This window comes from Odontomachus brunneus, unplaced genomic scaffold (genome assembly GCF_010583005.1).
Source record: "Odontomachus brunneus isolate Ranch 3 - 2012 unplaced genomic scaffold, Obru_v1 Obru_scaffold_128, whole genome shotgun sequence".
In the NCBI taxonomy this organism is placed as follows: Eukaryota; Metazoa; Arthropoda; class Insecta; order Hymenoptera; family Formicidae; genus Odontomachus; species Odontomachus brunneus.
The window spans coordinates 663,246-678,579 of record NW_022639578.1 but is presented as its reverse complement, the minus strand read 5'-3'; the positions used below and the strand labels follow the sequence as shown (position 1 = coordinate 678,579).

At 38.0% G+C, this 15,334-nt stretch overlaps 2 protein-coding genes across 7 annotated transcripts in view; one reads left to right on the top strand and one right to left on the bottom strand.

Moving 5' to 3' along the window:
• LOC116849895 (tensin-3) overlaps positions 1 to 15,334 on the top strand; it is a 245,469-nt gene that overhangs the window by 31,634 nt on the left and 198,501 nt on the right. The window lies entirely within an intron of this gene.
• The window catches only part of LOC116849896 (putative sodium-dependent multivitamin transporter), a 7,817-nt gene continuing 7,020 nt past the window's right edge, over positions 14,538 to 15,334 (bottom strand). Inside the window, exon 7 of the mRNA XM_032827533.1 lies at positions 14,538 to 15,131. Coding sequence (XP_032683424.1) covers positions 14,870 to 15,131 — 262 coding nt within the window. The 3' untranslated portion in view covers positions 14,538 to 14,869. The remainder of the gene's footprint in view (positions 15,132 to 15,334) is intronic.

Here is a 15,334-nt window from a genome sequence, read left to right as displayed (position 1 = left end):
GAGAGAGAGAGAGAGAGAGAGAGAGAGAGAGAGAGAGAGAGAGAGAGAGAGAGGGAGTTCAAAGACTTCTATATTTATGTAGACTCATACGCGGAAGCGTCGTTATTCTCGCTCGTTGCTTTCCGGCGTGTTTTATTGGTCTGGGACCCCGCGATTCCGTCAATAACAACGATCAACGACTGCACGCTAATAACACGCGTAGGAATAAACGGTCTGCTAATTTTAGACGGTCCGGTGCAACGTCCGCGTTACGTAAGCGGCGGAAACGTGCCAAAATCGTACAGAATTCTCGAAATCGGTCACCGATCCATCATGCTTCCCACCGAATCAGTAATCTAAACCAACTCAACTGACATTGCGACAAAAACCGTTAAGAAAAAGAATATCACATATTTCAATTTGTCAAAAAGTATAATAATTTGAGTATACGAAAATATTTTTTTCAATCAAGAAGGAATCTGCGATCAGTCAGAAGAAGTTTAGAGGTGAATAAAATCATTAGTAACGAAAAAGGTCGAAAATTATCTCAATGTGCCACATTAGAGTTAAAATTGTACTATAGAAACATCTGTTTATTCTTTTTATATAAAAGAATGTGAAAAAATATTTATTCACCATATCTTTGGTAAGTCGGTCGTTAATTAAGTTAAGACGGACAACGTGTCAACTCGGAAACCAACTCGCAATCTTATCTTAAAGACCATCTTTTTTTTTAAAGGTTAGTGTGAGATATTCTCCACCGGGTTTTTTGAAGTATCGATAGCTATGCCGAAGCTAAAGTATTAATACTGGGAACATTTATGAAAACTGTTGGAGATAAAGTATCAGAGTCTCGTCTGCAGGCGCGTTTCTAGTCACTCTTCGGTAATTTATCGTCCGTCGATTTTCTGTGTCCTTTTATACGTATATAATTTAATGAAAGAAGGTATGGAAATGCTCCTTAATCAGCAAGACTTTGTAGACGTTTGGAATTCACGGTGAACGGCTCTACACGATCGTTACGCGCACGCACACGGAGGGACGGCGTCGCTTTGAAGAATGCCGCTGCGTATGCACGACAATCTTGCGCTCATAGCTCTTACCACACGTAAGTCGAATTTTCTGATCGCTGATAAAGGCCAATTTACGAGCTTGTTGGAACGACTGACCAGGTGCACTCGCGATTCGAGCGTGGTGGTCGATTTTTTCGCCTGACCATTTTGCAGCGCTATTTGCAGAGAGTTATGGGGCTCTGACAGGAGTAAAAATTAAGTAAAGTTTAGGGAGTTGTAAAATGTTGTAAATTAATAGGAGTATGAACTTTCTGTCATGTACGTCTATTAACCCTAGATTCCTACCGCTACGTTTCCAAGGCGTATAACAGATCAAGTCCTTGATACCCTAAGGCTGCGCACGCACTCACTCCCACTCAGTTTTTAGAGTTCACTAGAAAATACTGTTTGATTTTCTTTCATATTTTAGCCACTTTACTGTTGTAATAACACAGAATTACTGAATAAATTTAAAAAGCAAAACAGTGTCGTTATTATCGATAAAAGCACTATATATGCCTCTGAGTGTATCGGTAGTAACAATATATTTATGAGATAGCGGTAGCAATCTAGGGTTAACAATATCTTGGTAAAAAAAAATTAAATTTTATAGTGAATATTAACATCACTGTATTCATTTCAATTCTGTTCTACAAAAGAATGCTTCAACGGTCACCATCCTAGCATCAACATAGGAGTGGTCTAAAATCCGTGGTTCGTCAGAAAAATCCGTCAGAAAAAATGCATTTTTATTTATTTATTAAAGTTACAGTTATTGATTCACGAAGCCGATTTTGAAAAAAAAAACAATATTTCACAAATGAAAGTTATAAAAAATCAAATTTAATCTTTTCATTGAAAAATTCGAGTTTGTAAAATAAATAAATGAAAAATGGTCTTGAAATTTGCGAAAAGCCTCCGTGAATCGATAACTGCTACCTTAATTAAAAATGTATTAACACCAATTTCAGATTATTTATGTTAAGATCAATTATCGTTATATCATGATTTTTTTGCAAAACAAGATTGAAATGGACATAGTAATGTTAATATTCAACGTAAAATCTAATTTTTTTATATCAAGATATTATTAAAAACCATGCGTAAAGAAAAATTCATATTAATTTATAACTTTTTACAATTCTCTACATTTTACCTAATTTTTAATCCTGTCCTGTAACCACTTAATCAACAAGCGCGCGATTTCTTTTCGGGGTAAATTAGAATTTTGAGTTATACGTAGCACCAAATGTTATTTAGACTCTTGTTTCATGCGTTTAAAACATACAATGACTGATATCGTGTTCAACTGAATGGTCGCAAGGAAAATGATTTATCGCGGCGCACCTCTTGTATTTTATTTCGGAATCTAGCATTACCTCTGTCTACGCTGATAATCACGTGCAATGCGCGGCGAGTGCGAACAAGGTTATAATCCATTTAATTAAAGTTGATTCTGACGTTATTACATCGCAATCGATCGGCGCGGGAGCGACGCGAGCAAATTGGCGCGTTTGTTGGAAACGGCGGTTCAAGCGCGCGGCGGAGAATATTTGCGATTATATCGTTAGAAATTACCTCTAACTCGGCGCGGTTTTCTCACCCATGGAAAATGATTCGTTGTTCCTTCACAATTTTCCACACGGCGCACTAACAAATTATCCGGAGTCAAGAGGAGCAGAGGAGCGCCAGAGATCGAAACGCTTTCTAACTCGCGTGCAATCTCCGCCGAGGTCTCACCCTCGCGCTCCCGACCTTTCGGCCGATTATTATTATAACAACACCGCAAAAAGTGTACACAACGGCAAATTGATTAGGCATTAACCGGCGAAATGTCACGAGTGTAAATCTTCAGCAAATACGGGCTACATGCCGCGTAGAATAGTTATATACGTATGTGCGTGTAAAACAACATGCTTCGTTTCACGTCGAGAAAATTATGCATGGCCCATTCCGACGCATTAGATCAAAAGCACACCGCGAAATGTCCCTCACCGGTCGTTCAAAAGGTGTCACGTGTTTTCCTCACGTGTATAATAAAATTATTAGCTTGTGCTTGTGCAGCATTATGTAATGAACGCGCACTGCGCTTCCGCGCAAGTTGTAGAGATAGTTTTCTAAATGTTCGTGGAGATATAGTTTCAAAAGTAAAATTCACTTTCCCCCCTTGGCTATATATTAAAATATTAAATTTGACTAAAGTCTTATTATATCTAAAACTTATTATATATAAAACTTATGATGAAACATATCCTGAAATTTAGAGCCGAAAATCTCGGTGAATATATCACTTCAATTGCCCAGAAAGATTGAAATTGGTCAGTGATAACAGATAAATTTCACGTGCTTGGGTCAATAACTGCAAATACGCGCATCGATCTGTCGTCCTTTGTTGACATTTTTAATCGACTTCAAAACAGATTCCCAGTTTGTACTGCATGTATGTTTACTTGTATGTATGTTCGCTCATAACTCGACTTTTTTTAAAAATCCGAAATCATCTAGAGGTACAAGACGAACCGCGTTTTTCGCAAAAACAGCTCTGCGTTATTACGCACAGATTGTATTGTAGTATTTTTGCAATGATTACTCCGCCTGTGCGCAGCATTCATTCAGCTGCACTTGCGAAGCATTTCCGCAAACTCAATTTAACAAAGCCCGTGTTTCTCTAAAGACGAAATCGCGAACGCGAATATGGCTGTGAGATACGGAAAATTGCAAATCGCGAATTTTTCAAACGAGTACATGCACGAAACATGACTTGAAATCTTTATCACTTTAATCAACAACGTAATTGTAACTCATAAATGAACAAAAAACTACTACTTTGCGCTTTTGATTTTTACGAACATTTTTGTACGAATTATTGATGCTCAGAGATGCCACATCTCGCTTGGGGCGTTATTAAAAAATAAAAAAACTAGAAATCCCGACGATCACGAGACAAACCAGCCTAAATTATTCACGAGCGAAATAATCGCTAGATGCTCGACAATGTTACGTTGTGTGAAAAACTGCTTCGCTTAAAGGTTGTTGAACTACATAAAATTTACTTTCGCAACATTGAATTTCACTCAACGCGGCAGTCTACCTTTGTTTGCGAAACATAATTCACGTTTGCAACGTGACAGCATGTACGGGAAATGTACAAAATCTATAATCGCGACAATTGAAACCATGAAACTTATCAATGCGAGCGAAGTGATCGCGAATTCCGCGTGTAATCGCGCAATATTGCTGCGCATTATACACTGCTCAAAACAATTTAGCAGATCACATTCAATAAACAATTATATTCTTTATCTTCCTATAGCTTTAACTAAAGTATAAAAAAGGAGCTAAAATATTTATATATATTTTAACAAACGAGAGTAAATGTGCGTAGTGAAAAAATAAAAGAAATATATGTACAAAAAGGATATTCGATATATTTCATATGCATTCTATATGATATCGACTGAAAAAGTGATCCCCCAATTATTTCGAGCAGTATATTTCGTATAACGGCACCTATGTAAATATCTACAGGTAAAATAAATCGCATTGATTTTGACGAATCTTAAAAATATTCATAACCTCAAAATTAGATACGCCAGATAGCACAGAGAATTCAAAAAGAATTCAGTCGTATGTCACCAATTCTGAGTTCATTTTTAGATGCCAAAATTCTTTTCACTGAACTAAACTTTAAAGAATTCTTTTTGCAGCTGAAAATAAACTCAGAATTAGTGACATACGGCAATTTTTTTTTTAATTCTTTTTTAATTCTCTGTACTATCTGAGACCCGTTACCTTTCAGTTTATGTTACATTTTGTTCTCACTCATCGAAATATCGCCAACTCAGAGTCGGCCAACAAAAGATAACCATTCCAATTAGTTTTAAATTCGACTTAAACAAGTGATTAGTACGATCTATTGGACACTGTAAAGCGCTTAAAGAAAAACCATGATTGGTCCACACAACGCTTCAAAGTATTTGTAGCGTCTAGTGAATCGCCAGATTATAAGTAGAGTAGTTTGACTCCTCGCGATCGTAACTCAATACGACTTTTATCCCGACAACTGTGTCCCAACTTCCAATCGTAAAGGGAGTTGAACGGAAGGAGTTCAAACGGAGGAGCATAGAGAATATCCATGAACTTACCTTAGAGTCGACTCGGCTCGAACCGGATCCTCCGATACCGCATCCGCATCCATCGGAATTGCAGTTGCCTCCGCGCTGTGGCTATAACCGCCCTAATCTGAAACAGAAATTAATTTTCCTCATTAGTTATAACAATAGAAAGTTCACTTAGTCTCGACACATAAAGGGAAGGGGGAGAAGAATAATGAGATGCATTTGATTCGTCAACAATATGCGGTTAAACTACACGAGATTAAGTTATGTCAGATTATATTTATGTAACCTTTCAAATTACCTTTTAAATTTCATTCTCATTATTCACGATGATTCCAGCACGACGATCGCGATCGCAAAATATCGTAATTTGTGCTCGTACACGCGTAAATTACTTTAAAGTGCTCCAGAAGTATTATAAGTACCGCGCGACATCGTCCAGTGTTCACACCTTCGCGTCGAAGACTGTTATGATAACGAGAGCACCTCATGACAGCGTTATATATGTATTACTTTGTTTTGAAAGTTGGTCGCGCGCAACCTTCAAAACAAAACAATACGCGGCGCGCCGAGCCGTACTTGAAACTCCACCGTTATTTGCTTTATTTCGTTATCTCTAACTGTACTCTATGTTGTACTATATTATTATTTCACTTTATTGTAATATTCTAGAATTTTACCTTTTAATCTAATGGGACGTATCACGCGGCACCTTGCTATTGACTACAATTCGGAAACATTACGTAACGTCAACAATTCCGTGAACACTACGAGAGTCAGTTACATTATTGGACTATCGCACAGAAAATCTGTCTTCAGAAAAATATTTTTAGAACGAATTTTAAATTCTATGAATCCTACGAGTTCTTTATTCGATAATTGATGCGTCTAAAAGTCTTATCTTGCGACAAATGAGATATTAGCCTAACCTGAGACGAAATTTAACACCTATTTTGATATTTTGAGACCTACATCTTTTTTTTTATTCTATTTAACCTACTGGCTTTGCCGAAAAGTCCTTTTCAGAATTCACAAGTGGCATTTTGTGTGTTCTTTATTAGAAGCGTTAAGTACAAATTGAATTTTCATGTGTGTGTATTACATATCACTGATCCTTCAGATGTTAGAAAGTTTAAATCTAAAGTAGGGCTAAAATTTCGATTCGGGAGGACAGTTGTGACAATTATTACCGACAATTATTATGCCATCGTGTATGCCGAAGATATTAAAATATTACACAATCGCGCGTGCATTTTGGGAAACTTTGAGAAATTTGAGAGATTTTTTTGTATCATTACAAAGAAGTGTTTAAGAAGATTACCCCGCCCAATCTGCAAATGACTTCCGGTTCGATAGATCACCCTACATATTGCCGAGCAAACCATTCTTTTCGCGATGAGAATTCGACGTGTAATAAAGCATCATAATTCACGCCATTTCCGGACAGAAAGAATTGATCTCGCGTTATCGACGGTAATTAATTTCACGTGACTGCAGCATCCTTCGCGTACGTGTCATCGGCAGGCACGAGTTAAAACGCAATCGAGACTGATGCCCAATAATGAACGAGTATTGCGCGTTGAAGAGAGAAAGAGAGAGAGAGAGAGAGAGAGAGAGAGAGAAAGAAAGAGAGAGAGAGGATCGTTTAAGGTGGATGTTTGTTGACACAGGCGCACCTTCACCCTAAAAAAGGACGTAAGAAAATATCGATCATGCTGCTGTTTGAACAGTTCTCCAACGGAAGGACGTTAAAATGAATAAGGGTTGTTTTTCAAACTGCGCTCTGAAGTTCGGTCGTATATCATAGTTACTAGTGATTGACAACTTCCCTTTCGCCGTGGAAAATATGATGTGTCATACCATCGTGGGTGGCGTTGGGCATCATTGTTGCTCAAATTTTTCCGAATTGTTTGTTGCTTTTCGCCGCCAATGTAAGGGAAAACGTCCGGCATTCGTTAGTTTTCGACGTTGTTACTCGAATTTTGCTAAATATTGAAGTAAATAAATAAGCAAATAATAATAAATAATTAACAAATAATTAATAAATTCCCATATACATGGAGAAAATATTGTAATAAAAATTACAACATTAATTACTAATTAATTAATATATATTTGTCTGAAAATGTTACGCACGTTATTGTAAAATTGTAAAATTATTTTAATTGCTTGAAAACTTTTTATGTCGTACCACAACTATCTCTCATCATTAAATTTATTACTTCTAGTAATTTATACTATAATTTCAATATAATTCAGCTTTACAAAAGCATTGTAAGAAGAAATATAATTTTGACATAATCTATGCTGTAATATCTTTTTTGTGTATAAGGATTTACTGATTATATATTTATCAATTATCATTGATTATTTACTTATTTACTTTTACTTTTACCGGCTATTTTCCCGTTTTTCCCCAATTTCTACAAAATTGGATTTTATTTTTGCGCGTGATGGTTAGACAATATTTTCGCGCGACTGTAATGTTTGTTGTTCCATTTAATCCCGATCTTGTGCCGATTGTAACAATATTTCTTTTCGTCGACGACGTGGAAAATAAAAACACGAAACGAATCGCACGAGATGGCGTGACAATGGCACACGTACGAAGTGGTATTTACGAAGCGCGGCCGAGAGAAATGGGCAGGGCCGAAGGGCTAGGAACGATTTGCCGATCCGGATGAAACGATCCGGGTGTCCATTGCGTGACTACGCCCGCCAACAATAGGCCGATCGAGTTCGATACGTCGAACACCTCTCTCGGCTGCTGTAACGAGCTCGCCGACAAAGTGCCCAACAAATGCCCCGACACAATAAATACGCGAGAGCAATAAGATCGCGGCAGATGGAAGTATCAGCTGCGCAGTTAGGGGCGGCTCGCAGACTCGCGCTCCCCGCTGCGGCGCGAGAGAAGCTTTGAGAAACTCTCCTTCGCAACTTCGATCACGGCCACGCGACTCGAGCGTCTTTCGTTCGCGCGGAGGGCAGGTGTAGAGATCGTGTGGCATGCAATAAAAATATTATTCCAGCTAATAATTTTCACGACTCTGCGCGACAGGGACTTCCGGATCCCCGAATACAGCCACACACACACACACACACACACACACACACAAGTTGAATTGCACTATGAATTTGGCAAGAGGAGTGGGAATTTACTAGGCAATCGAATTACTTTGGTGTGCCATATCGGAAGCCGCATTTTATCCTGCGGCCGAACAAGGAACCGCCATATTTCCCATGGCTCTATCTACCTTCGCACGTCGCGTATTTCCATCTCCCCCGGGACACCATACGAGCCGGCACGATCGCGTCCATATTTGAGGGTGGGATCGGGCGGGAATCGATATTCCCCGGCGCGATTTACTTTCCGCTTTACAAGTCAATTCGGGATCGTCCGTGGTGCATTAAATCCGCCCCCGCGCCGGGTAGCTTCCGCGGTAGCCATCATTTCACACGGATCGGCAAGTGAACTCCCGCGCCCGCTGCGAACAGCCACCGACCGGGACGCGATGGCGGTGGACGAAAGCTGCATTTAAGCTCGAGATAAGAGAGCCGCCGCCGGTCGAGTGGTTTCGCGGTTAAATCGGTAGGGGAAGGCCCGCTGCAAGCCGCGGCAACTGACCATCTCGTAACTTACACCGTCCGTTGCAGCGAGAACCTCGAGGCGCTTTCCGTAATAACGTGCCCAGGCTTCGGTCAATATGGGTCCGATTGCAGGTTCGGTCTCAGGCGAAGGGCAGAAGACGGTAGTTCCGTCTGTATAAGCGGAACTCGCGGAGAACACGGAGTTCCCGGAGACGTCTGAAGAAGAACCCTGCCGAGCAATCGGGATGTACCTCGGAGATTTGCATGGTCCTGGGTCATTCGTCATTACTATTGTACGATGGGTTACTGAATTCTGCTGCAGTGTACGTATGCTCGTTCGCGAAACGCTTCTCGCGCTCTTTTTATCAAACGAATTTGCAGCCCTTTGCCAATGAATTGAGAGCCACTGTTGATGTACATTCAACACCCTCTATTACGTTATTTTATTTAAGAAAATATGTAAGAATATGTAAAAGTTACTATAAAATAATGTGCTTTTTTACTTTAAAATATTGCGTAACGTCAACAACTCGGTGAGCATTTATACCGAGAGTCAGTTGCATTAATTGACTATCATACGGGAAATTCTCTTTGGATCTTCAGAAAAATATTCACGGCACGATTTTTACGAAGTCCTACGCATTCTACGAATTCTTTATCTAATAATTGATGCATTCAAAAGTCTTGTCTTGTCGTCCTTAGAATTTACAAGTAATATTTTATGTGTTTTCTATTCAGAAGCGCTAAATAGAAGTTGAATTTTCATGTATGTGTCACATATATGTAAATCTTCTTTCCAAGTTTATTATCACTTTTTGTACTGTCACTTCGGCTCTTATCATAATCAATTACCGCGCATGCACGACAGCAGTAATTCTAAATTATGACAACTCGAAGCGCTGCAACTTCAATAAAATGTGCGCAAACCGTCTTGCAATCGAGTATACATTGGCTTGTAAAACTACTCAGACACAATGAAACTAGCAACTCACCAAACTATCAAAATCAAAAGACATCGACGGACCTATCCTTAGTAATTACATTGTTAATTATTATTATTAATTATATTATTATTCCGTATTGTTAGTTATTATTATTAATTATATTATCATTGAGTGACACACAAAAAAACGTAAGCAGCAAGAAAATTGATCAATCACAATCAATTATTCTCGGACAAGAAGAATTATCGACCGTGGTTGGTTAATCCGCTTACTGTTTAAGTTTTACTGCTAATGCTTCTCTGTGTGTATTCCCGGTAATGACTCAACTTGGATAGTTTGGTGAACTCCCATCCTCATTATGTCAACTTCATTGTGTCTAAGACAAGTCTCTTGCCATCCACTTTATGTTACGACTGTATTCGCGCGCTAATTAAATATACACTGCAAAAAATCTTGCGTACATAGTACGTAAACAAATGTTCCAAAAAATCTACTTTAAATTTTGTGTCGAAAATAACTCATTCATGTATTATTTATATTATGTACTAGTCTATACATAATGTAAATAACGAATGAATATATGAATGAGCTATTTTCAACACGAAAGACTTTTAGAGTGGACTTTTTGGAACATTTGTTCAAGTACTGTGTACGCAAGATTTTTTACAGTATAAGTACAAATATACCATAAGAAACATAAGACATAAAAATATAAGTTAAAAAATATAAATTAACGGTTCTTTTTTTTCTTGCACTTGCGGCAGACACATTCGTGCCATATTTCTGAATTCTCGCAAACCTTCGCCGCGTCGTTTCCTGCCGTTTTGCGGCGACTAGGTGCCACGGCGGCCACGAGATCCGCGGATCTTGACGTGAGATGGATATCGTATTCCCTATAATACATGGCTCGGCCGCACCGTTGAATTCCGTACGGATGCAGCGTTAGCATCGCGCGTGTGCACGAACTGTCTTTTGCATAGGTTATCGCGGAGGACCTGGGATCCGGCCAGAGGTGCGGGCTTTTTGCATGGCGGGCATATCGGAGAAACGCTGTTGTTGGCGCAAAATCGAAAAATATATTGCAACGGTATCTCGGTGGAACACCTCTCTCTTGTAATAACGGCTTGTAACAGTAAATCTCTTCCGCCGCTCGGAAAAAATATCATTGATTTTTCGATACAGTAATTGTCGGCCAATCCTTCATATTAACGTCCAAATGTGCTGAAATTTTACGTTGATTTGAGCCATTTATTTTACTACGGAAATGAAATCTGTTGTTTATAAAGAGTACCATACCTACCAATTTCGATGTCGCTCTATCGAATAGCGTTGAGAAAATTTAAAAAAATCGCAATTTATGCAAAATTTTTGCAAAATAAATTTAAAAAACACGTTTTTACAGCTAATTTTTTCTTTTTCCATTATTTTCTCTATAAAAACGTGTTAATATCGCTCGGAAAAGTTTCTAAAACGCATGTCCCGACACTTTAACTTAAAAAATATGCCATGGGTATTTTTTTCAACAAACATGGCCGTACAAAATGTCAATCGATTTGAAGCGATTAATTCGAATTTTTGTTTATATTTAGTTATCGAAATTATATTTAGTTATTTTGTTTATATTTAGTTATCGAAATTGTTTTAATATGTAATTTTGTAGTAATATTGACTCTAAAACAATTTTAATAATCAAATATAAACAAAAATTTTAATTAAACGCTTTAAATCGACCGCCATTTTGGTACCGCCATGTTTGTTGAAAAAAATATCCATGGCATATTTTTTAAGTTAAAGTGTCGGGAACACTTTTTAAACACTTTCCCAAGCGATACGAAAAAATTAGCTCTAAAAACATGCGTTTTTTAAATTTTATTTTGCAAAAATTTTGCATAAATTGTGACTTTTTTTAAATTTTCTCAACGCTAGTCGATAGAGCGACATCGAAGTTGGTAGAAATGGTACTCTTTATAAACAACAGACCTCATTTTCGTAGTAAAATAAATAACGTAAAATTTCAGTACATTTGGGCGTTAACGAGACCACGTATCAATAACGTACAATCTAAATAGAAATTTTTCACATACACCTCATGGGCAATACTCCCACCGATCGGACGTGTGAAAAACCTTGAATAAATATAACACCGAAACCCCCTCTATTTCCCTCTCTCCCCTCCTGAAAGGGTTCCCTCGAGAGTGAACCATACGTCACAGCGTAAACACATCCGGCGGCGACCCCGCCGATGAATGAACCGGTCGGCAGGATTTCTGCTTTCAAATTCGTCCTGGCTATACGCCAGGCAGCTCATGCATATTCACGGCAACTCGCGCGAGCATCGTGGATAGCAGAAAAAATTGACAGTTTGGGAAAAGGGCGAACTAAAAAAAGAAAAAAGAATGAGAAGAAAGTAAACAAAAAGAAGAAGAAGAAGAAGAGCGCGTCAATAATCAAGATCGAACGTCATGGAGCGCGCGTATGAAGTCGACGGGGGAGCACAATTTCAATTTTAAATGCAAGTCTGCGAATCGCACGGCCGGGGTAGGCGAGGGTGGGTCGAAAAGTTTCAGCCATTGTACGTATGCGCATTTCTATAGGGGGTATCACCTCTCCGCTATTCTCGAGCGAGTCCTCTCTCAGCCGATCCCAACAGCGCGACGCCGCGAGTCTAGTCATCGTGAAAATGCAACGGAGATGCACGCGCGATAACGGCGAGTCTCGCGTATAAATCGAGATGATAAACTCCGGGGGAAGATGGGGAGGGGACGAGATCGCGAGGAGAAAATTGGTTTGAGTTTCGATTCATGGGATTTGCATTACGCGAGGCGCGCATTTCAAAAGTGTTGTTTCATAGGCAGGCTGCCTTTTGGAGGTCTGCCCGTGATACGCAGAGAGATCGCGTCGATTTGCATTTGTGTTTTGTTAAATTTTTAACGTGCCAAATTTTACTCGTGCCCGGTTTGAGACCGCGTTCTTCGCGCATTTGTTTCCGATGTTACATGAACGTTTTGATTTACTTCTTATTCAAGGAGAGTAACAAATTATCTTTTATTTTCGTGAAATAAAGGTGTTTCTTCGAAATAAAGGTGCATACACACAATATTAACATGTACCTTTCAAAATGAAAATCCATGAAATTTTCTGATCTGGAGCTTACTATAGGGAAGAGCGAGTAAGATGGAACATATGCGGGACATCCTAATTATTTTTGTTCCCACACATAAACGCACATTAACGCATAATAGTTGTCCATTTCATGTCAATTAACACTCGATATCTTTGCATAGTCGGTTGCAAAACGGTTTAGACATAATAAAATTAGGAGCTCACTCAACTGTCAAAATTAATAGTCATTACCGATGGGTTTACACGGTGATAATATAATTGATAATAATAAATAATTATAATAATAAATAATAATAATAGTAGATAATGTAATTATTGTGGAAGCCCGTCAGAATAATGATTCTCAATTTTGACAATTTAGTGAAATCCCAACTTCACTGTATTTGAACAATTATTACCAGTATTTCCAACTCATTCGAACCAGTATTCGCAACTAAGTGTACTTATAACGTAATCTAACCTAACTTCAATAGTGTAATGTACAGTGCTGCTGATCTGCAATCATATGTAACTCTCTACTCTCTATTCTAACCCAGAAGTAAGTTTAAGCCCAGGGGGAGGGTGATAATACGAAACAGGAGAGTAATATGAAACAAGGATAATTTCTCAAACAACTGCTGCGATTTGTAACTGAAGTAAACATAACCATTTAGGTCTTTATCGGCCACCAGAGAGGTCTGGTACGACGTTATTTACAATATTAAGAGAAGCCACTTTGTTTACTTTCTATTTAAAAAATTTTTTACAAGGTTAGATTCAAAAATTGTTTTCAATCGATAAATCTGATACATTATCTATAGTGTGCGTCGATTACTAACAATATTAAACTTCTAAATGGCAGAGTCAGCTATTTGAAAATATTTCTTTTGCTTTGAGATTCGTTAAGTCATTTGGAAAATAACGATGGGTGGTAAAATGTAAAGAACATTCCTTTGCATTATTTAAATTCATCGTTCTCAATTCAATTTGAACAGATACAATCGCAAAATTGTTTCATCATTTATTACACAAGATTCCCATCGGATCGTGAGAGGACGATACTTCACTGTAAACTTGTTATAATAACACATCGTGATCACAAATTTTCAGTAACGTATCAATTACTCCGTCTTTCTTTCGCCATCCAATCATACGCCACGCAGGAGGCAACAACGTTCCGGTGTACAAATGAACCTCGATTAAACGAATTAACAGCCTGCTCGTGCTGGACACGGTCGTAGACGATTACGAGATAAGTCGCGCCAATTTCGGCGGCTTTCACAACACAGCGGGAATGCTCCGTTAAATCGCCGTCTCGTCGTCACCGCATCGGCCCACATGCCGCATTATCCCATCGCATCCTTTTCCGCCAATCGTCGCTCGTTAAATTGCAAATTAATGCGGAGCCTCCGCCGAAAAACTGATATGCGCGAATTTCGTACATGAGCTCACCGACATTCATCACGATCGACTGGCGCCGATTTACGGACATGTTTTAGCGTTGCCTTGTAATTGGATAAAATCTTTACAGCCTTAGCTTCATTAATAAACAACACGAAGATTATTCGTGAAACTACATTCTGCATCACTAAGGATTTTACATGTAGTATAACCATATAAATGAATGAAAGGAATTTTTTATTTACAATCTATTGATATTGAAAATTACATTTGTTATAATATAAACTGCACACGGAGAAAATATTACAATAAAAATTACATAAAAATTATGTTAAAATTGTATTTTTTATAATATTTTTGTATAGCTGAGACTGTACTTAAATTGTACATATATATTTAACTATATTTAAATTACTCCATAAAGCTGCAGTAATATGCTATAGTATATACTTAATTACTATAGAAATAGTATGTCAGACAATATACTGATATACGATATAAAAAAACATTCAAGTAATTACAATAATTCTGTAATAAAAAGCCAAGAGTGCATAAAATAATAGTCAGTCAGTTGCCTTTACAATGTCGAACGTTGAATCGATATTTTATAGATCGAGTCGTCCGATTTGAAGAAGTAATACGTACCTGCTTTTGAATAATTGCATTTTATCTAATTACAAGCTCCTCATCTAATATGGCTCGGTTCCAGGACGAACAGTTGACTGCCGGTGGTTTTCTCCTCGTCCTGGCGTCGCCGTCTGATCCTGGCAGCCAGACATGGCACGAACAAACTTGGATCGTGCTCGATATTATTTCCGGGTCGAATAAGCCGTATTATATTGCTCGCTATATATCCAACTACTATAGTGATCATCAATCCCATGGGATTATACCACATATGGGAAATGCGATACAAGTAGAAGTATGACGACTTCTCCGATAATGTGCTACAAAAAGTAAGATAGTATAAAGATAACAAACGAATGTATCATGATTCTAAAAATATCGTCTAATAAATATGTTTCTATTTATAAATTGAGCAAAATTTTTTATAATTTAAATATAATTTAGGTTCGTGTATGTTAATTCTTAAATATATATGTATATATATATATATATATATATATATATATATATATATATATATATA